The sequence below is a fragment of the Peromyscus californicus genome, unplaced genomic scaffold (assembly GCF_007827085.1).
Source record: "Peromyscus californicus insignis strain IS unplaced genomic scaffold, ASM782708v3 Scaffold_21__1_contigs__length_65335640, whole genome shotgun sequence".
NCBI classification, from domain to species: domain Eukaryota; kingdom Metazoa; phylum Chordata; class Mammalia; order Rodentia; family Cricetidae; genus Peromyscus; species Peromyscus californicus.
The window spans coordinates 58,796,703-58,820,871 of NW_026294514.1; the positions used below are offsets into that span (position 1 = coordinate 58,796,703).

General features: G+C 48.2%; 1 protein-coding gene across 3 annotated transcripts in view; it reads left to right on the forward strand.

The window, feature by feature from the left end:
* Iqca1 (IQ motif containing with AAA domain 1) overlaps positions 1 to 24,169 on the forward strand; it is a 131,831-nt gene that overhangs the window by 61,783 nt on the left and 45,879 nt on the right. For all 3 annotated transcript variants that reach the window (XM_052750458.1, XM_052750457.1, XM_052750456.1), the window contains 5 exons: positions 8,289 to 8,364; positions 15,669 to 15,775; positions 15,942 to 16,034; positions 18,814 to 18,884; positions 21,804 to 21,886. In XM_052750458.1, coding sequence (XP_052606418.1) covers positions 8,289 to 8,364; positions 15,669 to 15,775; positions 15,942 to 16,034; positions 18,814 to 18,884; positions 21,804 to 21,886 — 430 coding nt within the window. The remainder of the gene's footprint in view (positions 1 to 8,288; positions 8,365 to 15,668; positions 15,776 to 15,941; positions 16,035 to 18,813; positions 18,885 to 21,803; positions 21,887 to 24,169) is intronic.

Sequence of the window (24,169 nt, forward strand, 5' to 3'; positions counted from 1 at the left end):
TGGAACTACTTTTGACCTTGCACTAGCGTGTCGTGTTCTGTCCCCATTAGACCTGGAGCCGTTCGTGCTTGTCAGGGTTTGAGGAGTTTGAGGAGTCTTTTCCCACCCACACAAAATCAGCAACCGAGCTGACAGAATTTGAAAAAGGAAACCTGAAACTATGGCGCCGTGACCCAAATCTGTCTCAGTTTTCTTTGATGATTTTGTGTTTGACTTTTGTCAGAAGGATGCCCCTGGGTTTTGTTTGAGAAGTGGCCGTGAGGAAACAACACTCCCCGCCACACACAAGTGGTGGCGGGGTATAGGGAGGACAAATGAAGTTTAGTCACGCCAGCCAACAACGTAAGAACCAAAATGAAATGGCTTGCTGCACCTATTCACCCGGTGAAACCTGTAACCGCTTGGCATCATGGTGTGATGGGCAGGTAACACACAGGCAGACAGACAGCAGAGAACAATGGAAAGTTCCTTCAGTCCAGACCAGTAAGTGTGGCCCTTCTCCATTGGGTTTTAGGTTTTGCACAGTGTTGTGTGTGATGATGTCATCTGTGGAATTAATGGGGTGAGGTTGCTCTGCTGTGAGGCAGCGGGAGGGTCCAGAGGGTGGTGTGAGTGCCTTCAGGGGGCCAGATCCTGCTGTCTGGCATCGGCAGGCCCTGAGTGACATTGGCATGGCTCTGAAGAAACACAAGGGTGGAATTGTGGGGGCTCACACTCCTTCCCTGGAAACACTGGGCCCGTGGAGTGGCAAAAACAAGCTTGCTAAAGTCACCAGTGATAACATGAGACAGGGGGACATGCAAAGTACAGGGACAAGAGGTGTGACCTCCCTGGACTGGAGTGGAAGAGGCTAAGAATTCAGATCCATGAGCCAGCTCCTTCATCCATCTCCTCTGAAGATGTGTTCTTTTTCTCACCAGCCAGATCCCAAATAATGACACAGAGACTTCTTATTAATTATGAAAGATTGGCCTATAGCTTAGGCTTGTTTCTAACTAGCTCATAACATAAATTAACCCATTTATACTAATCTGCGTTCTACCCATGGCTTTTACTTCTGTCCCATTCTGTGTGTCTGACTTGTTCCTCCTCTGCCTGGCTTCTCTGCCTCTCTTCTTCCCAGAGTCCTCTCTGTCCCCAGAAGTCCTGCCTATACCTCTTCCTAGCTATTGGCCATTCAGCTTTTTATTACACCAATACATTTTCACACAGTGTACAAATATCCCACAACAGATAGATATGAGCAGCTAGGTTCTCACCTCTCTCACCCACCTGGCCTTGTCTTCCCAGCTTGATGCTGAGGGAGCTGTTTGTAGGACACTCACAAGAGCCTGGGGCCAGGCCTCCCTCTGTCCAGAACAATCTCCAACCACTTGGCTGAGCTGAGAACAGCAGGGTCGTGGTCAGAAAGCTTCTGTCAGTAAAACACAGGGCTGTGATTACGTGTGCAGTGCATTTATACGACCCTATCCAAGTAAAGACTCAGGGGAAATAAATAACCTTGGGATTAAGACGGCAGATTCAAACTTCCTGGAAGAAAATTCTACAGTATTTGTCCAAAGACGTGATGTATTAGATGCTTAGAAGAGCAGCCAAAGGAGAGTTTCTCAATGAAGCTGAAGGCTCTTTATCAAAGAAAGAAATGCATTTCGAGGGGGCAGCAGAAGCTCCCGCTGTATTTTACCCTCCACTGAGAAGGCAGCTCAAGTAACCGCCAATTATGTCATTACTAATGGAAAGCCGGACCCTATTATGTCATGGGAATGTCTAGTGTTCTCTCTTTAAAGTCACCAGGATTAGATGTTTGCCAAACCAGTCTCACAACGGGTTTTGCCCTCGAGAACTTGATCTGTATTGTAGAAATGAAAACAGGCCTCTAGTTTTGCTTCTATGTCCGTGCCTCCAACACCTGTTGTATACGAAGCTGTGTGCCGGTTTCAGACAGAGCAGAAAGCCTAGGTGAGATGGCACCCTTGCCTCGAGGGTGCCTCAGCCCAGAGCAGCGACAAGGACACTGACAGTCCATAATGTGTACAGAGAAAGAGGTTCCCATAAAAGGGAAAGCACCCCCTCCCCCTGCAGCACCCCATGCCTATTCCAGCCAAAGCGGTGTCCCAGTGGCCAACCTTGCCTCTGCCGCCCTGCCCTTAGGCCAAGTCCAAGGTCTATGCAGAGTTCAGCTCCGGGGCCCTCCAGGCTCTTCCTCTAGGCTTAACATTTTTTCCTCTGCGTGTGTCTGTTGGAGCTCTCGCTTTCCTCCCCTGCCCTCTCCTACACACACCCTTGTGTCTGTGCCCCAGTGTTTCACACTGACTTGATGACCTTTCATTGTTCAGAATCTCACCTCTGCAGCTCAGAGTTCCCATCTGCATTTCCGTCTTCAGTTGTGGCTCTGTGGCTCTGCCTGTGCACCTTCCCCGAAATCCTCCTCCTCTTCCTCCCCTCCCCCTCCTCCTCCTGGTCCTCCTCTTCCTCCTCCTCTTTCTCTTCTTCCCTCTCCTTCCCCTCCTCCTCCCCCTTTTCCTCTTCTTCCTCCTCCTTCCTCTGCCGCCTGCTGCTGCTTACGCTCCTGCTCCTCTTCCTCCTCCCGCACCTTCTGATCCTGCTCCTCTCTCTTTCTTCTTCCTCCTCCTGCTCATGCTCTCCTTGCTCCTCCTTTGACTCCTCATCCTCATCCTCTTCTGTCTTCTCCCCTTCCTCTTCTCTGCCACCCATTGCTCTGTGGTCCTTGGTAGGGTAAACATTGCTGTAATTGACTGGGTTGCATTTCCATAGCTGCTTGGGTTTGGTATGGTTGCTGTTGCAGGGTTTTCTTTCCTCCTCTCTGATAAGTTCAGGGACTGAGTCCTCAGGCATGGGCTCCTCACTGAGAACTCCACAAATAAAACCAAAAGAGCATTGCATCCCAACAGAGGCCCAAACTGCAGCACAGAAACACAAGAACCTGGGAAAAGCAAGGTAGCAGAACCACTCCAAAGGTCAGACTCCTTGGAAAACAAGCTGAGGTCAAGAGGAAGCTGAATATCTCCTCCTCTGCCACCGGCTGTCAGAAACTCATTGAAGTAGATGATGAATGAAAGCTTTGTACGTTCTCTGAGAAGCGCACGGCCCCAGAAGTAGCTGCTGAGGCTCTGGGTCAAGAGTGGAAGGGTTATGTGGTCTGAATCAGTGGTGGGAATGACAAACAGGGTTTTCCCATGAAGCCAGGCAATTGACACACGGCAGAGTGCGCCTGCTGTTGAGTGAGGGGCATTCTTGTTCTAGAGCAAGGAGACATTGGGAGAGGAAGCGCAAGTCTGTTCGCAGATGCATTGAGGATGCCAGTCTGAGTGTTCTCAACTTGGTTATTGTAAAAGAGAGAGAGAGAGAGAGAGAGAGAGAGAGAGAGAGAGAGAGAGACAGAGACAGAGACAGAGACAGAGACAGAGACAGAGACAGAGAGAGACAGACAGACAGAGAGAGAGAAGGATATTCCTGGGCTGACAGATACAACTGTGCCTCACCCACTGGGACCTAAAAGAGCTAGCAGAATCAGAACGCTTTTTGATCTCTCCAAAAAAAGATGATGTCTATCAGTATGTTGTCAGAAAGTCCTGAACAAAGAAGATAAGAAGCCCAGGACCAAAGCACCCAAGAGTCAGCATCTTGTTACTCCACCTGTCCTGAAACACAAACGCTGGCATAGTGCGCTGAAGAAACAATGTGTTAAGATGGAGAGATGGCTCAGCGGTTAAGAGCACTGGCAGCTCTTCCAGAGGTCCTGAGTTCAATTCCCAGCAACCACATGGTGGCTCTCAACTATCTGTAATGAGATCTGGTGCCCTCTTCTGGTCTGCAGGCATACTGCAGGCAGAACACTGTATACATAATAAATAAATTAAAAGAAAAGAAAAGCAAGGAGGAGGCTGCAGAACATGCTAAACTCTTGGCCAAGAGAATGAAGGAAGCTAAAGAAAATTGCCCAGAATGGATTGGCAAGAGACGCAGGCTCTCCTCACTGGGAGAAGTTTCTACTTCTAAGTCTGAGCCCAATCAAAAAAAAAAAAAATGAGTCTTTTGAGTAACAAATAAATAATCATACTTTGAAGAAAAAACAACCCAAACAGACTGAAATGGCTAAAATGCCAAAATGCGCAACACTGACTAAAAACCTTCAGTGACTTCAAAGAAGACACAAATAGATGAAGAAATCAGGGAAGTGGATGAGAAAGTCAGCAGCCTGGATAAGAGATTCAGAGAGAAAACAAATGATTAAAAGAAAAAGAGAGAGAGAGAGGCACAAACTGAACTTTTAGAAATGAAAACCTCAAAAAAAATCAAAACAAAAATATAATTCACAAAAGTACCATGAACGAAGTAGCTCAAGCTAAAGAGAGACTCTCCGGCATGGAGGTCAGGGCTCAGGACATACTGCTCTCCAACAGCAGTAAAGACACCCAAATGAAGCATGACCACAACTTGCAAGGCTCTGGAACCTGAGCTGGAGATCACAAGTAAGAATCCATGGTGTAGACGCTGAGATAAAAGTGAAAGGCTCCAGAACGCACATTAGAAAAGAAAGAAGAGAAAAGCCAAGTGCAGTAGGAGGCAGAGACAGGAGGATTGCTGGCCCTGCTGGCCAGCTAGTCTTGCCAAACCAGAGAGCTCCAGGCTCAGAGAGAGACTCTGTCTCAAAATGAAAAGCATCCAGTGTCAATCTATGGCCTCCACATGTGCACCTATGTTTGTCACCTATACACACACACACACACACACACACACACACACACACACACACACACACACACACACGCATGCCTGCAAATAACACAGCTCTCAGTAGGAACTCCAAAAGCCAAGGAAAGAAATTAAAGCAGAGAGAAGAAGCCTACCAATGCAGAATCGATGTTACGGAATGGCCCTAATCACCAAAAGCAGTCTACAGAGTCAGTGGAATCCCACTCAAAATTCCACTGACATTCTCCACACAAAAAAAAAATCCTAAAATCCACACAGAAGCACAAAAAAGTCCAAAGACCCAAAATCGTCCTGAACAAAAAGAATATTGCTATAGTTCTGGAGGCATCACAATAGCCAATTCAAACTATACCATAGAGCCACAGTAGCCAAGACAGCATGGTATGGCACAGATGGGCATGCAGAGCCGTGGTACAGACAGACGAGAGGACCTGAAAGTACACCCATGCAGCTACAGTCACCTAATGTTTTACAAAGGAGCTAAAAACACACACTGGAGAAGTGTGTGGAGAAAAGACAGCCTCTTCCAATAGTGCTAAGACTGGATACCACGGGCAGAATGGCCCAAGAAGACGAATATGAGCGGGTTATCATGGTGCAAGCCTTGAGGCAGAGGCGGGCAGATCTCTGTGAGCTGGAGACCAGCCAGCCTGGTCTACATAGAGAGGTCCAAGCACCCAGAGCTACAAAGCGAGACACTGTCTCAAAAAGACAAACAAAGGAAAAGACTACAAACAATAAGTGCTGCTGAAGTTGATGGAGGAAAGGAATGCTTCTCACGCTGCTAGTGGAGTACAAATCAGTGCAACCACTGTAGCTATTAGTGGGATCCTCAAACACTGATTTCGAGAGAATTATCTAGCTACACCACCCTTAGGCATGCTTCTGAAGGCTTCTAAGTCACCTTACTACAGGCATCCCTGGGTGTCCATGTTCACTGAGGCACCCTTCACAGCAGCCAAGATAAGAAGGAACCTAAGGTGTCCATGGACACATGACTAAATAGAGAAAATGTGGTCCATATACACAAAGGAGTTTTGTTTAACCACAAATACCAATAGTGTGCCATTGGCAGGGAAACAGGTGGAACGGGTCATCGAGCCAGACTTGAAAGATGAGTGTTGTGTGTTCTCTCTGTGTGCAGAGATTAGATTTCTAGGTGTATGGGGGGTATTTGAATTAAGGGGCCAGAAGGAGGGGAAAGGGAGAAGAAAAGAGAGTGATGGGAGTGATTCTAAGAAAATAAAATCACAGCCACACGAGGGAGGGTGAGGAGGGGAAGACGCTGGTGACATCGGTAAGAGTGTCGTCCTCTAATCGAACACAGATTGGACTTCTGCCCCTGGGCACCAGCTGTCTGTCACTGCTGCTGGTTTTGTTGGTTTTGACACTGCCCTTGCAGATTTCTTTGCTCATGCCGGGGTATCTCCATCCCAAGGGTAGGACAATGGCCAACCTGAGCCAACGGTGCCATGGCTGGGCTTCTTAACCGATGAGTTTGACTTTAATATAAGATTGATCTGACCCAACGGTCAGATTAGCTTCTTCTTCCACTCTGAGTCCTGGTACTTCTAGGACCAAATTCTCTTCTGGCTGTGCAAGGCAGGTGGCTTCCTTGACTGCCTGACAAGCCATGGTCCTGGACTCCTTCTGTAACCCCCAGGAGCACCCTGGGAATCTCTACGACAGCCTGTACCACTTGCTTCAGGCATCTCTCCTGGTGAGCAGGGACCTCCTGGCACCTGCAGCCTCACAAAAGCCTGTGGGGTCCCACCTTGGCCGAGCAGAGCACAGGGCTCATCTGGGGCCAGAGACTGACTGGGGTCTAACTAGGTAGAGTGTGAACGTTTCTTATGTGTGGGACCCTCTGAAATGTGGTCTTTGTGTCTGGCTTCCCTCGCTCACTGTATCCTTATAGCAGGTGTTGGCGCCTCATTCCTTCCCATGGGTAAAGGGCAGCATAGTGTTTATTCATCTATGGACTGGGCATGTATGTTTTACATTCTTCTTTCACCCAATAAGTGTATATGGTACACAGACATGCCAGCTCCAGGACTAAGGGGCATCCCACTATTTGTGATCCTCTGTCTGCTGGGAAGTGGAGGATGCTCACAAGGAAGGAAGACTCCTGAGAATGTAGGCAAAATTCAGCCACTGCTGGGCTGTAAAGCTGGCTGCGGTGGATTCCTGGAAGAGAGTGACCTGAGTCCAAAACTATCAGAAAACATTAACAACCAGAAAGAGGGGACCGAAGAAAGGAGGCAGGGGCAGGAAAGACCGTGGCACTGTACATACAAGACAGCATCCTCCTCCATATGGATGCAGCAATGTCAGGAGCATGGAAGTGGCCTAGGGACCAGGGCTGGGAGGGCTGCATGCAGTCTGCTACAGGCTGGACTTTGTCCTATGCAGACAGGTCTGATGGGGAGCTTCAGGGCTGTGCAGGGCTTCAGTTGAAGGAAGTCTTCAAGTTGCTCAGATCTTGCCTGAGTCCCTTCTGGCAGGACAGAGAAGGAGGCACCAAATCAGACAGTGTACAAGCAAGGGTCCTGTCAGATGGCTGAGACAAGAAAAGGGTCATGCAGTCTCCAGGGCGTGTGGACACACAGTGATTGGTACCACCCCAGAGCCCAACACTAGAGCCCCGAAAAGGAAGTGCTGTCAGTTCTCCAGTGTCCAGGGATTCACAGCATCCTGGTGAAGAGATTCTCATAACAACACACAGTCCCCTCCTCATGTAGGTGCTAAAAGTATTCAGGGAGCTCTAGAGACACCCCGTGGGCACAGCGACCAGCATGCTTCCTTTGGACCTTTTTGACAGTAACAAGAACCATAAAATTTCTCACCAGAAACTATTGATGTGATAGAAACCCCAGCTGAGAGCCTGCAAGGCTGGTTCTCACAATCAGGGACAGAGGGGCTCAACGCAGAGCTATCGACCACGAAGATGGCAGATGACAGTCTCCTGTCTTGTTGCACAGAATTGACAGGAGAAGCCAAGGGACACATGTTTGGGCTCTCTGCAGTGGGGACTTGGAATCTGAATTCTGCAGACCCCAACTCCATGGGGAAGCCAGTTCGTTCTGGGAAGGAAGAGCCTGTGGCTGGTTCCCAGGATCAAAGGACACGTGAGCAAGAGGAAGGAACAGCACGTGTTACACAGAAGCCCAGAAATGGCAGGGGTGCAGGAAAGCCCAGGGTGGAGAGAAGCTCAAAGCCTGGCTATGGGGACATGGAGAAGGGATATAGACAGGGCCCAAGCTGAGTGCTCAGCCTTCAGACAGCACTGAACAAGTCCTTACAAGGTAGGGCCCAAACCAGGGATGGGCCCTGTGGGAAAGCCACCATGCAGAAACAGTGCCTGGGCTGGCCATCCATGCCTCCAGAGCTGGTTGTGGCACTCCCTGCTCAGGTCACTAGCAGGGGGACTTCCTGGTGGGTGGGGCACAACCTCCAGTCCTGTCAACTACATGGTGTGTGCCTTTTGCTGTCTGGTCTTAACAGATAAAGTGCACCTGCAATTCACAAGAATATTACTTTGTTCTGAACAGGAAGAAGATGAGGAATGGAAAATGTCACCAAGCCTTTTCCTTCAACTGATGGAAGAAGGAAATAGCTTATACAAAGGTCAGTCCCGGAGAATGCCTGGTCCTCAGGGGTCGCCCTGTCTGCTGAGTGTGTCCAAGCTCCAGTGGGTGGACAGGTCTTAAGTGCTCAGTCATGGAAGACAGTGTTGTGTGAATCCAGGCAAAACCTGTCCCTCTCCTGCTCCTCATGCTTCCTAAAAACACAGAGTTGCTGCGGTGGCTGCTGTCCTAGTTTAAGAAAAGCAACCTGGGAAAGAAAGGACCTGTTTCAGCTTGCCGTCCATCATGAAGGGAAGTCAGGACAGGCACTCAAGTCAAGAACCTGGAAACAGGAACTGAAGCAGAGACCACGTAGGAACGCTGCTTACTAGCTTGCTGCCCATGGTTCGTTCACTCACTTTCTTATAGCACCACCTCAGGGGTGGCACAGCCCATAGAAGCCTGGGCCCACCCACCCAATCATTCATCAAGACAATGCCTCCACAGACTTGGCTATACGCCAATATGATGGAAGCAATTTGGTTGGTTGGTTGGTTGGTTTTGGTTTTTTGCTTGGTTTTTCCAGACAGGGTTTCTCTGTGTAACCCTGGTTGTACTGGAACTCACTCTGTAGACCAGGTTGGCCTCAAACTCACAGAAATCCACCTGCCTCTGCCTCTTGAGTGCTGGGATTAAAGGCATGTGCCACCTGGCAATGGAGCCATTTTTTTAACTAAGACTCCCTCTTTTTAGATGATTCTATCTTATGTAAATTTGGTAAAATCATCATCATCATCATCATCATCATTATCATTATCTAACCAGCACAATTAAGTTTTCATTGTCAATTTGACACAACCCAAAGTCGCCTAGGAAAGAGTCTCAAAGAATTATCTAGGTGAGGTCAGCCAGTGAGCCCGTCTGTAGGGGACTGTCTTGATTGTGTTCATTGATGTGGGAAGACCCAGCCCACCGTGGGTGGCACCATTCATTGGCTTGAGGCCCTGGACTATATGAGAGTAGAGAGGGCTAGCTGGGTGACGGGAGGAAGGCAGCTTGGGAGAGTCATGTCTCTCTGCCCTTGACCGTGGAGGTGATAAGACTAGCCAGCGGAGCCCCTGCCTTAGGTCCCTGCAGTGATGGAGTGTAGCCACATCAACCTTCCTTCCCTGCATTGTTTTTCCAGTCAGGGCATTTTCCACAGCAACAGAAATGAAACTAGGAAAATGGAGGTGGAAGACGCGCACACAGGGCGCGAACATTCTAGAACTTTCCCCAGTTGTGTGCTCCGCAGCTGACTGAGCTCTTGCTTAGTGACATGAAGAAAGGCATTCCATCAAGGAAATGAATTCCATATGTACACATCTTAGTCCTCTCAGACTAAGACACGTCTCGTTCTGAGGATCGTTTTTGTCTGTGGCTCAACTCCAATAGCATGGCCAGAACCTAGCCGGGTGTGTGAGCATATGGGCTCTGCCCTCTCAGATATCCGTCGTAATTTACCAGGACTGTCATCCAGCTCCTTAGTTCCACTGTGCCCTTGGGATAAATCTTAGCAGCAGATGATTGGCCAGTTTGACCCTGGTCCCTAGTACTGTTGTGGAAATCCCTGGGAAATGTAATAAGGATGTAAAGGGGAGATTTTTCAAATGTCAGTCAATCATGGACCTCCTTCCCAATCTGAGTCTGATCTGGACAACATTGGGTCGGATGGCTGGCTGGCTGGCTGGCTGGCTGGCTGGCTGGCTGGCTGAATGGATGGATGGATGGATAGATAGATAAATAGACAGACAGATAGAAAGAAATAGACAGACAGACAGGTATCTATGTATATATTTAATATTGATTCAAGGCGTTCATCCCAGTAAATTGGGTTATACCTTTATCAACAATTTCACTATAGTACAGGTTCACTATGCTAACTAAATACATTCTAACAGGTACCCTCCTACAGACCACTAGTGGCAGGGACATTTAGGGTGCTCTGGGGGAAGCCAGAGGTGCCCATGACACTGTTAGCATATGGCACCTGAGTCCACTGACGAAGAAGGAAACCAAAGGAACCAACTAACATTTACCAGGTGCCCAAAACATGCAAAGACAGATGTTTTTTGTGCCCAAGTCATTCCATCTTCATAGGAAGCAGGCAATGAACACAGTCCTTGCCCTTGTCAGAAAGGGCCATTGGGAAGCCCACCATCTTTCAAGTTTGAGAACTCATCCAAACCTTTACTTACAGTGGAACGGAACAGTTGCCATCAAAAAACCTCCATCCACTCACATATTCGCTCAGCAAACCGTGCTGGATGCGATATTGATCTGGAGGTCCAAAAATGATGTCACCCATCCACCTGCCTGCAAGACCCCAGATGGGGAGGGACCAAGCTGCGTAGTTGTGTGAGTTTAGGATGAAAGCAGGCATGCGCCCTGAGCAGTCAGGACCTTCAGGAATCCACTCTGCAAGTCCAGGCCTGACTGGGGTCCCACTGACGCGTGTGTGTGTGTGTGTGTGTGTGTGTGTGTGTGTGTGTGTGTGTGTGTACAAGAATGATAACTGGCAAGACAGTCACGTCTTTTGGCCTTTTTACCGCCCTGTTTGTGCTGTGTGTTCGCTGTCTCCCACCAGCCTTCAGGATGGTTTCCACACAGAGGAGCCGAGGAATGCCATGTTCATTCTGTCCCGCACCCTCCCCCGGGAGCCCTCCATGTCTTTGCAACCATCATAGGCCCTCCCTGATCTCTGCTCGCTGCCAGCCACACTCTCGTCTTCTCTTCTCTCCCTCACTTTGGTGGCATCATCATCCAAGATGTCCTCAGCAGGAAGGGCTTCCAGGTGTAAGGGGTTGTGTGCACATATTTACCCTCAGAATTTGGAAGGCCTGACTCCCCCTTCCCCTTTCATACAAGTGTGCAGAGAGGAGGAGGGCAGAGGAAGACATTGGGGGAGGAAATCCTCCCTTGTCACACCAGGCTCTCAGAAACTCTGAACATCCTAAGGAACCCAGGGGCGCCCAACGCAGGCCTGAGAGAGCAATACATTTACCAGCTGAAGGAGCTCCGGAGACCACATCTTCAGCCCTACTGACACCTCTCTTCCCTTAGCAGGCCCGGAACACTCTCACAGCAGCTGTGTGCTGTCTTCTCTCCTTGCTCACAATGCTTGTCCCCCCCAGGCCTTGCGCCAGGAAAAGCCCCTCTGGGGGCCTCAGCAGAGTGGTGGTCTCCTCCCCACCTGCACCCACCTTGTCCCTTTATACTCAGCTCAGATGCCAAGCAATGGGTGTGTGGCTTCACACACACACACACACACACACACACACACACACACACACACACACACCTGCAGTGGGACCCAAGTCCCAGAGGACAAGACCTGTCACCTAGTTGCTCTGGAAGCAAGGCCTTGGTCTGAGACTCATCAACTCAGCTGCATCATAATTAACACAGAATTGACTTCCTTCTTGAGTGAATGAACACAGAAATGAATTCATCAGACTGTGTGAGCCAGAGGCAGATGGCGCAAGAGTTTCATTTTCGCGGTCTTTTAACACTTGTGAGCACCATGCAAGCGCTTCTTTTTTGACAAAAAGAAAAAATGAATTTGGGGGTAGATTTGGCATTCCCATGGAAAGCCAGATCTTGCAAGCTCCAGCAAGATCACCACCTCCAGCCTTCACCACCACCTATTGGGCATAGCCTGTTTCCAGGAAGTCTACGAAGTAGGGAGAAGCTGCAAAGTGTCTTCTAGTTGGAGGCTTTGGCTGTCATCTTCCAGGTCTTCAGTAACTTAAATAGAAATCTCTTCATCTTAGATTCCTTTTCATTAAAACTAAAGGTTTGCCTTCTCAAATAACGTATTAGCATTTTAATCACTAAGATTAAGCCCCCTCCGCCCCTCCTCACCGAACCGCCCTCCCTTCCCCTCCATGTGAAAGGGCTCTGGCCTGCTTTTCACAGTCCGGGGATAAAAAGCTCTTTCTGGCTGCAGGAGAGCGAGGCAACAAGTACCCTCTGAGGGTCCCAAAGAGCTTCCTGCATTTACAAACGCCCATGAAATTCCTAAAGGGATTGAAAAGTGCCCTGTTCAGAAGTGTCATGAGAAAGCAACATTTTGAAGGAAAAAAAAATCAGCCCATTGAGACCTTCTGGAGGGGAGATCAGAGGGCTCCTTGTGAGGAGCTGTGTTACAAAGCAAGCTTAGCTGCGGCTCCAGCGTGTGGACTTGTTCCTGCGACTGTGGCAGGAATGCTGGAGCCGCTGTTACCTCCCTGTTAAGTATTCCGTGCTCCTTCTACGACGGAACGTCTTGTTCTCAGAGTCTGGGGAGCCTCTCTAGCGCCGAGAAGTGGGTCCCTGTAAATAGCGAAGCCACTCTGCTCTGATGTCTTAATGTAGGAGGGAAACTTGCAGCGGCTGAAAACTTACCAATCCTGCAAGGCGGAAACATGTCAGGTAGTTAGCAAAAGTAAACGGCACTTTGTAACACACTGAAGCTCTTTTTGCTGTTGTCGGGAGGAGCGGGAAACAACGTAAGGTTTTTTTTGTTTTGTTTTGGTTTTTTTAACACAGAGAAAGAAGCCAGTGAGCCAGGCATGGCAGGGAATACCCATAATCCTGTCATAAAATAGGAGACCTCTAGGTCAAGGCCAGTTGGACTGTATAGTGAGACCCTGTCTCAAAAAAAGAACCATCTGTCAGCCCTACATTTAGACTATTCTAGATGTTAGAATAATGTGTATTTCGGGAAATGAGCTTATTAAGAATATTTTTATTTATTCTTTGACAATTTTAATATATGTATACAATGTATTTTGATCATATCCATCGCCAGCTCGCCTCTCCCACTCTCCCTAAACCCCCCTCAGGATGCCCCCTCCAACCGTCACGTCCTCTCTTTTTATTTCCCCTCAAGATTTACAGCATTCAATTAGTGCTTCCCACACATACACGGTGGGGGGACCATCCACCAGAGCATGGGTTTCCACAGCAGTAGGACCCCCCACAAAATGACACCCCACCAAAGCAGCCATCAACTGCCAATAGCTCCTTAGCTGGGGTAGGGATTAATGAGCCCCTTCCCCACCCGTGTTGAAATGCTGACTGGCTTGATCTTGTGCAGCTCCTGTGCCGGTGAACACAGCTGCTGTGAGGTCATGGGTGCCATGGCCGTGCCACATCTGGAAGCCAGCATTTCCTGGCTCTCCTCCCCATCTTCCTGCTCTCACATTCTTTCCTCCCCTTTTCCCATAACGTTCGCCATAACCTTCGCTGCGCCTGGGTAAGACTGATCCAGTGACCCTGCTGAGGGCTGAGCAGCTGCCCGTTTCAGACAGAAGCTTCTCTGACCAGGGTGAAGGCTAGCACTAATCTGTGGGTACAGACATAAATATTTAGAAGACGGTCTGACAACATGCCCGTTTATCAAGACAACAGTAGCGGGTTCCCCATTATGGTCTGTGACTTCCACAGCCCTGGGTTTTGACCAGGTTTACAGTTCCAGGCGTGAATTCCCTCCTGTCGCGCAGGCCTCAAATCCAATCAGAAAGTGATTGGTTGTCCCACGACAGTTAATGCCACTGCTGCACCAGTGGGCAGGCACATCTTGCCTTGTAGCTTGCAGGGTCCAGCTGTGGGTGAGACCACATATGACTTTTCTTCCCTGTGGGAGCCCATTTTCAGGTTCCTAGTGGCTTTATCCAGCAGGTCTGCATCGAGAGGATGATTGGACCACGGGCCTGAGTGCAGGTGTCTGAGATGCTCTGCACTTGGCTGTGCTGGGGAGGGGTCTTTTGCTCCACCCCTTGGCATTCCTGTAAATACCCTAAGGCAGAGATAGTCAGGGCCCATTGGGATAGGTTCCAGGCCCTCTTGGGGCTATCTTGTATTTTCTATCTTTATCTTCGCCTCTAACCCTTCTGTCTAATATTTCCTGCTGCTCCTACTCAAGAGCACTCTGGGGAAATGTGGGGGTGGGGTGGGTAGCCCCCCAGCAACGGCATAGCACCTTCTAGCTCTATGTAAGCTAGACAGCATGGAGGAAGCTTCCTGATCAACTCTAGCTTCATTTCTGTATGTCTTTAGCAATAGAGTCTTCCCATATGGTTTTGATGGGCAACCAAAAATATTTGTCATAGCCTGGGTTGCTTTCAGGAGTCTCTGGAGGTTCATTGACCAACAGCTTCTTATAGGAAACTATCCCACACCCGACACTGGGATTTTCATTTTATAAAATATGTCTTCTGATAGAAGCATTGTCTACCCATGCAAGGTACCCCCTTTTTCCAGGCTTGTCCCCTGCCAGACCAGATAATGACATACCTTGAAATTCAGCCCCAACTCTTTCATTACCTTCAAACTACAGTCCCTCCAGTGGTGCTTTTCATCCGCCAGGGTGGGGAGCACCCTGACATCCGTCCTGTGCTCTGGACCCAGTCATTAAGACACTTCTCATGCAGCTGCCCTGTCTAGGGGAGGACACATGGAAGAATTGGGTCTATGAAAAATGTACCAGTGTGAAATCTGTTTTTTCTCTGTTTCTTGCAAGTCCACATCCTGCATTTTCAAGCCCTGGTCTCACCTCTGACATCACCCACAGGCTTACCCATAGATCGTGGTGGTGTAGCGTATGGTGTGGTAAAGTGGGGATTGTGATACACTCACCCAGCTCAACTCACATCTTTCTCAGGCAGGACATAGGTGAGGTGAGTGAGGATCCCTGCTAGACTTTGTTGGAGTCCATCCAGGCTCTGCTCCAGCTAACATCTGCTGACCTCAGAGCTTGTCTAGGAAGTAAAGGGGCCCACCTCACTTCTGCATGGTGACATCCATTAATGTGTACCCACCTCACTTCTGCATGGTGACATCCATTAAAGTAGGCCCACCTCACTGGTGCATGGTGCCATCCATTGCTTTTCTGTAAGTGACCACATGGCCACAGGGTTAATGTCTATAGCTTGCAGACCTGACCCACTCTTTAGACACTAGACCTTTGTGTCCATGTCTCCCTGAAGCTATCCTGTCCCAAGGGCTCTTGGCTCAGGCCTCCCAAAATGGCGCATCACAATTCCTGATCTAGACAATTCCTCAGACCTCTCCTCAGCAGATTCTAGGCTGTGTTAAATTGACAAAACCAACTACTCCCATATCTTTACTTCATGTTTCCACATTCCATTTTTCTCTCCTTTTTTAGGATATTATATGGCAGGTCTATGAACCCTCTCATTCTCTAGCTTCTCTATTCAAACTTCCTTTCTAGAAACCGGACAGATTCATGTGTGTTGAGATTACAATAACAGCCCTCATTAACCTAGATGTTGAACTTAATTTTTTTTTCATTTCCTTTTTCTCTGTCCTTGTGGAACACAGACACATGGATGAATAAAGATGAATCTTGGAATTTCCCTCAGGACTATGACCCAGAAATGATCAAGGAGGAGAAACGGAAGGAATTAGAGTTTGAGATAAGAGTTCAGGTATGCCTACACTTGCCTCCAGCAGAAAAAAAAAAAGCCATTTGCTGCCACGATTACACTTTTTACAATTTTCAAATCGGTAAGCAATCTGAGAATTTACCCCAAGGAGACACAAGGCATGTGAAGTCACCTGAAAGCGGTGTATGTACTTTGCATTTTCTCCTAGGTTGATGAGTTGATGAGACAAGAGCTGAGAAACCTTAAACTGGCTGTGAACAAAGAGATAGAACACCCAGCCCGGGGAAAGAAAGGGAAGAAGGTGGGTATTAAACACGCATGGGCAACAGAGTCGGCCACGGACAGCAGGGCCTGCCCTGTAGCTGGTTGTACCCAAGATGCCCCACATCAAACATGGTGGTTTGAATAAGAATGCCCCCCATAGGCTCATATATTTGAATACTTGGTCATCAAGGAGTGGTGCTGCTTGGGAAGGATTAGGAGGTGTGGCCTTGTTGGAGAAAGTATGTCACTAGGGGGGTGGGATTTGAGGTTTCAGAAGGCCACCCAAGCCCAGTGGCTCTCTCTTCTCCTGCTGCCTGTGGATCTGGATGTAGAACTTTCAGCTCCTTCTCCAGCATCATGTCTGCCTGCATGCCAACATGCTCCCCACCATGAAAATGGACTAAACCCCTGAAACTATAAGCAAGCCCCAATTAGATGCTTTCTGTTATAAGAGTTGCCTTGGTCATGGTGTCTCTTCCAGCAATAGAATACTGACTAAGACATCAAGCTTCCCCCTTTTGCTGATTTCACTATTCAGCACTCAGTGTTTGGTGGTTTGGCCCCCTCACCTTCTAAGAGGCTCCTCCCCAGGACCACCCATTAACACCCTACACAGGATGAGTGCTATCTGGGGGGCCACAGCAAGTGCCCCGATCCCTCTGCCCCCATATGCTCCTGTAGGTCAGTTTGTAGTGGAAGCCATTGACAGAGAGCAGGGTTTATGAGGGCGAGAGTCAGGCTGAAAGGAACTGGGTGGGTCAACTCGAATTGCCACAAATCCATCCCGTGGTGGTCTGCAACAGTCAGACTGAAGCATGTGCAGCTCATTCCTTTAGCCTCCTGTGTCCACCTTCATCCCACAGACAGCCCAGCCACTGGGCCAGAATGCTCAAAAGAAGAAATCCAAGACTCCCCTGGCTGTGTTGTCAAAGACAGAAGAAACATGAGGTTTAGAGACACTAAGCCACCGGCCTGTGGCTCGTGAGCTCAGTGGCACTGTGTTGAGTCTTGGCATCTCAGGGGACTCATGGCCTTTGGATAGCTATCTTAGTCCATCTTGTGCTGAACATATAGCTTAACTCTGAAGTCATTTAAATTGTCCCTCAGAGCGCTGTTCTGAAGACACAACATGGTGGCCTGATGCAGTCCCCTCTCCTTTCCAAGGACATCTCCTGATGCCACTGTTAAACTCCATGTGTGTTTTCATCTATGAAAAGGGGGTGTGTTCATGACTAGACACAGAAACTAAGCTGATCACCATGGGAAACGTATTTCGGAGGTGGCTGTGACCCCCTGTCAGATGGCAGGCATTCTCCTCCTCACCAGCCAAGCCTGAAGCCGTACCAGCCTTGCTTCCTTCCTTCCCTCTTCAGACTTCTCTCCTTGTTCCTTGCAACCTGGCATCTACAAGATGCCACCATGTCACAGCGCTGTCAGGTGCTCTCAAGGGATTGTTAGTGATTGTGTAGCTAGAAGAGTTTTCACAGCCCAGTCCCAGTCCAGGTGACCTAGGGGTGAACTTCAAGGCAAGCTAAAAGATAATCAATTATGAGGAGTCTCGTAGGGAAACCACTAGCCAGGGATGGGACTCAAAAAAGGATAGCCCATGGCAGTTTCCTGCACTTTCTGGAGATGGCAACTTGGTCAGGGATGGAACTCAAAAAAGGATAGCCCATGGCAGTTTCCTGTACTTTCTGGAGATGGCAACTTGGTCAGAGATTATCCAACATCCTGAGTGGTCCTTCCTAAATACAAGTCTGATTTGGACACTCCCCATTCACACTCTCCAATGGCCTCTCTGTATCTCAGGAACAGACAACAGTCTACCTCAGGGGGCCTTTGGAAACCCCAAAGTGGCTCTTGTTTCTTTGCCTATGAATGGCACTCTGTGTCTTCCTTGTGCTTTATAACTGGTGGGTGTTATATTTGCTGGTGACACCATGTTAATGTCTTTCTTATACCTAAGGGCCATGAATGTAGGAATGTGTAGACATAAGTGACCCTCTCTGGCTCAGAGCAAACCTCAATGTATATTATTGTATGGACTAATTGTTAAGTCTAGCTCCTATGGGGATTGGTCCCCAAGACTAAATGAATGTCTTGGGTGTCACAGTCTGGCTTCCAGAGAAAGTGAAAGAGAAAAAGAAAAGTTAGAAAAGAAATCCAACAATAATAGAAGAGGAAAGACTTCTAAGTTCTTTTATGAGCCCTCTGGCACCCTGAAACCAAAACCAGATAAAGACATCAAAATAAAAGAAAGCTAGGTGTCAATATTCCTGGCTAACAGGGGGACACATAGCTTCAACAAAACACTAGCAAACTGAGTTTGGCAGCATTTAGATGGATTTTGCCCCAGGACCGTGCAATGCAAGGATGGTTCGACATGCACAGATAGGTCCCTGTGCCCCACCACATTGACGGAATGGAGTTGAAAAGCCTGAGTCATTCATGGTTGCGATCAATTACCTTGTTCTATGTCCTTTCAGAAATGGGAAGGTATATGACATAGTTCAATATTCTACTGTGAAAAAAAAAAACCTGTTAACAAATTAGGTATAGAAAGAATTTACCTCTATGCCGCACAGCTATGTTAGTCAACACTATACTGTACATAAGAGAACACAAACATACAGACTGACAGGCAGGTGGATGTAGATGCAGCAGGACAGAGGGCCCAGGCAGCCCTGCGCACAAACAGACACAACTAATCTTTTGTCGAAGATGCAAAAGCAATTCAAAGGCGAGAAGGCGCCTCCGGGAGTCACCCGCTTGCTCGTTTTTTTATGAAAACGTTGCTCCTTCCCACTTTCTTTCAGCAAGGTAAAGGAAAGAAAGGCAAGAAGAAAGGGAAACGGGGGAAGAAGGACAAAGACCTGACAGCTGACAGGTGAGGCCTGGGCTTGTTCTGGGGGTGACAGATGCAGAGAGCCAACAGAAGAGCAAATAAGAAATGCAGAGATGCAGCCCGAATCCCAGAGCAGGCTGAGGTGAGGCAGCCCCTCTCAGCCCTACCACGTCCCTCCTAGACAGAGTGTGGGGAGTGGTAGGCACAAGAGGAAGCCCTGTATAGACTCCAGGTGGAAGGAAAATGCCCAACAGGACCACTTGCCTGGAGGTAAAGCTGCCCATCACATCCAAGTTTCTGTAACTTTGAAAAATTCTAGTATTTACATGGGAGTCAGGGGGTGGTGCTTGTTAAAAAATGGCTGAGAAAATTACATCATGAGACCTCAGAACATGCAAACTGAGTTCCTTCTGGGCAGAGGGAACCTCACTTCCTTTATAGCCTCATCCTGTGCCCTGTGCACTACTTCCTGCTTGCTGAGGGAGTCAGTCCAAAGATGTAATGTAGCCGAGTCTCCAAGCGATGTCGGCAATCCTGAGTTTCATTAGTCCAACTCCAGTGCTAATAGATGGCTTCAAATGCTTCTGTTTTTGTAAACTTCGAGTGTGGGCATGCAGGCATGCATCACATTGTCAGGAAGTTCAGTTAACGTCTGCGGATTGGAGGCCAGGCATCATTGTGAAGCATCCTTCTCTTACTGTGGGCTTTGCTCATAGTAGACGTGAATGATATCCATGGGGAAAGAAGCCTGTCTGAGTTCTTTGCAAGCCCCTCTGCAGTCACCTCTGAGGCACAGTACCCCACAGCTGGTGCATGCAAACAGTGTAACCCCTTACACTGTTTGGCTGCTTGGTGCCTGCCTACAAGTGTCCTAGGGTACATTTTGAGACTCTGGTATACTCATTCATGGAAAGACAGACATCTGTCATTGCATAATGCTGAAACTGTCCAGGACAGAGATACACGATACATGATCATTTTGAGGTGGGTCTGGCCAGGTGGACACATAGAGCCACTGTTTTTTTTTTTTTTTTTTTTTTTTTTTGGTTTTTCGAGACAGGGTTTCTCTGTGTAGCTTTGCGCCTTTCCTGGAACTCGCTTTGGAGACCAGGCTGGCCTCGAACTCACAGAGATCCGCCTGGCTCTGCCTCCCGAGTGCTGGGATTAAAGGCGTGCGCCACCACCGCCCGGCTGAGCCACTGTTTTTATATAGTGTTTTCCTCCTTTGTTTTTGCCTTAGTTCCAAAGCAGAGTGAAGTAATAAGAAACCAAGAGCAAACACTGGGACCCCCCCCCCCCCGACACGCCCCTGCTCCCTCCTAGTTAAAGGTTTCATCCACGTCCCTTTGCATTTGAAGCATCACCAAATGCAATGGTGCTGACTAGCATGGCCGCAGATGTGACTCCCCCACAATGACTGCTGGGATGCTGAAGGTGTTCTGGGATGCTTCCTTGCACTTGAATCTGTCACAAACAAGTTAGAAGCAGTTTGTTATAGTTTCCTTTCTGATATTGTGCTAAGAACACTGATGGAAATCAGTTTAGGAAAGGGGAGGGCTGTTCTAGCTAAAACTCCAGGTCACTGTCCATCATTGAGGGAAGTCAGGATGGGAACTTGAAGGTGAGCCTGCTTGGTAGTCCACAGAGTATTAGCTCCAGCCAAAGATGTCCCTTACAGTCAAGGAGTCCAGCAGGAACTGTTGAGGATGCTGATTGCTAGCTGGTTCCTTCACTGGCTCATGCTTAGGTAGCTTTCAGATGTAGTCCAGGACCGCCTGCCTAAGGAATGGTGCTGCCCACAGTGGCCTGGACTCTCCTGTGTCAATTAATGATAAAGACAATCCCCACAGGCCAGTCTGATCTAGATTACCCCTCAACTGAGACTCCTTTCTTCGATGACTCTTAGCTGTGTCACACGGGGAGTTATAAATTATCCTCATCCTGTGTGCCAAGCTCCTTTTTGAGAATATTTTTGTTGTTGTTTTGGTGTGTATGTATAACACAGAGAACTACACCCACCTAACATAAACACAGCTTTGGATGATTTGTCTTCCATATAAGAATTGTCTTCAGCCAGGAGTGGCGGCACAGTCCCAATACTCAGGAGGCAAGGGTAGGCAGATCTTTGTGAGTTCAAGACCAGCCTGGTCTACATAGTGAGTTCCAGGACAACCAGAGATACATAGTGAGACACTGTTGCAAACAAAACACAAAAAGAATTATCTTCAGACTGGGCACGGTGGCACACGCTCTGATCCCAGCACTCAGGAGGGAGAGGCAAATGGAACTCTATGAGTCTAAAGCTAGCGTGATCTACATGGTGAGTTCCAGACAGCCAGGGGCTATGTTAAAAAACAAAACAAAACAAAACAAAAAAAACCCCAACAACAACAACTTCAGTACTGAAAAGATGAAAGATGGTCATCCTGTGAAGCTCCAGACAACCACATCAACCTCTGGCCTACACACATATACACACAAGTACACACACACACACACACACACACACACACACACACACACACACACACACACAGAATTATCTCCAGTATAAGCCACTCTTGCTCCTTGTAGATGTTAAGCCACTATACTATCAAGTTAAGCAGAAATTTCACAAAGGCTAATGATCTATGGGCTCACAGATGCTAACTGAAAATAAAATTCTAGGAACATTATATTACTATGATCGGGTAATTTCTAACTCATATTTGGACCATCATAAAGACTGATGGAGTCATAGCAGGTCTCAGACACCCACAAATACCATTCTTATTAATAGGAAATACTCAGTATCCGCACGGTTGGCTGAAAAATACTAGTTTCAAAAAGCCTAATTTATCCCCGAATTGTAGAACATTTCAAAAATGCATTTATTTGCACATATGAAAGCATACTTCAGAGCAGTTGTGGTCTTGTGTGTCAGTGTGTGCTGATGACAGAGACAGTGTATTTCCTCCCCAGGACCATCGAATCTCTGTACAAGGAACTGGTTGAAAAAGGCCTGCTGATCCAGGCTCTGAAGGTCAACCTCTCCGATTACATTGGTAAAGTACACTGAGGACAGTGCCTGCACCTGTCACATGACACTCCGAGGTTCTAGAAATGCATTTCATTTGTGTCTCTTTCCAAACAGAAGCCTGGTCATGGTGGCTGCTGGTAAATTGATTTTAACAACCTAAGGGGGTGCTGTGAACCAAGGGGCCTCCCTAAATAAAACCAATCCCTTAGAATGGCAGAAGCTGGTTTTCTCGACCTGTTAGCAGAAGTCCCTGCTTGGCCGGTCCCTTCTGGCATGACCTGATGTAAAGAAATGGATGGCTCATGCGTTTGCGTCGATGCCTTGCCTCTGGCACTTCTGGGGTGCACAGCCCTTTCCCGGGGTGTTCCTTCCTGAGAACTCTGAGTGGGGTCAGAAGCATTGGGAGGACAGAGGTGGGACAGCAATGACTATTCAACTAAGGGTATATGTTGATTTTTAAATTAAAAACATATCTATGATGACCTAAGAACATGCTGTTTAAATTTCCCACACTTCTGCACCCTGATGGAGACGTTGCATTTTACTCGGGTGAAGAAAACTTAACTGGTGGTCAAGGACAGTCTCTAACATAAGCACAAAGAGCAGTCACACCCAGAAGACTAACTCTAACACTAACACTGTTACCTAAGGTACACTTGGAATGCGGTCTCACCAGTCCTGAATTGTGTCCGTCACAACTGCTTGTCTTTCTCTGTCCCATATCCCGGTGAGGGTGTGCATGCTCTCTATTCTCCTGTGACTCCTTCTGTCTAGAACCCATCACTTCTGTCTTAGTTAAGTTTCTTTAGTTGTGATAAACACCGTGAGCAAAAGCACCTTAGGGGTGAAAGGATTTATTTGACTTACACATCAAGATCACAGTCTATCACTAAGGGAAGTCAGAGCAGGAACTCAAGACAGGAACCTAGAGACAGGAGCTGATGCAGAGGCCATGGAGGAGTGCTGCTTACTGGCTTGCTCCCTGTAGCTTGCTCAGCCTGCTTTCTGATAGAATCCAGCCCAGGGATGGCACCACCCATAATGGGCTGGGCCTTTCCCCATCAGTCACTAAGAAAATGCCCTTCAGGCTTGCCCATGGGTCAGTCCAATGGAGGCTTTTTTCCAATTGAGGTTTCCTCTTTCTAGACAACTCCAGGTAACAAAATCAACTGTAAGCAGCCTACCCAGCTCTCTGACCCAATCACAACTGCAGCTTACAAAAGCAACTGTAAGCAGCCCACCCACCTCTCTGAGCCAATCACAATGCAGCTTCCCGAAGAGCCTGGGCTGCTTTACAAACGGCCCTCTCCGTTGGGTCTCTTTGATGGTTTCTTCACTCTTCTATCCACGTTAAGCATTTTTGGCAGGAGAACTGCATGCATTGGTCTGTCCTCAGGCCTTTCACTGGAGGAACCTGGAGCCTCTCTGTCTCACCTGGTGACTTTTAAGTTGAACTGGTGGTGAAGGCGTCATCCTCAGACACTCTCTTGGAAAGCTTGCTTGTTCCATTTCCAGATGATGAACAGTCCCTGGTGTAGGACCAGGGACTCGAGAGATTGTTCCCAGCCATCTTTCATGCAAACACCTGAGAATCTACTGGTGATTTTTGCCACCCAGATGCCAATTTACCTCTTCATCTCTCACATTAGAGGACTGGCCCATGCGCTCAGGCAAGCCTCATCCAGCCTTCATTTGTTCAGGAGTTTGGCTCGATTCGTTGAGCTTTGATTATGGAATCCTGTTCTACAGTCGTATCTGTTTACTCATTGTACCACCATCCCATGGTTTACTTTTTTAGATTTTTGTACATGTGCGTTATGCATGTATACATGCTTGTATGTGTGCATGTATGTGCACAGGCATGTGGAGAGCAGAGATTGACCTCTGGTGTCTCCCACAATTACACTCCACCTTATTTTTTGAGATAGGGTATCTTGTTGAACCTGGAGCTCACAGATTTGCCTGGCTAGATAATGAATTCCCCACATCCCCCTGTCTCTGCCTCCCCAGCACTGGGGTGGATGTAGACCACTGAGCCTAGCTTTCCCAGACTCAGCTCCTCACGGTTGCTCGGCAAACACTGTCGTATCCCCAGCTCTGGTTTCGTTCACCTCCCTTAATCTAACTCTGTCCTCTTGGCAGAGGTGGTCAACAGGAGGCCGCTTACAATCCAGTCCTTCACTCCCCAGCCTCTGGCTGGGCATGGACCTGCCAGCCAGACCGGGGGAGGGGTGGGGGATCTTTGGTTAGTGCTTTGATAACTGGTCATTACCTCCCCGGATCCATTTCTGATTTGGGGACCGACCAC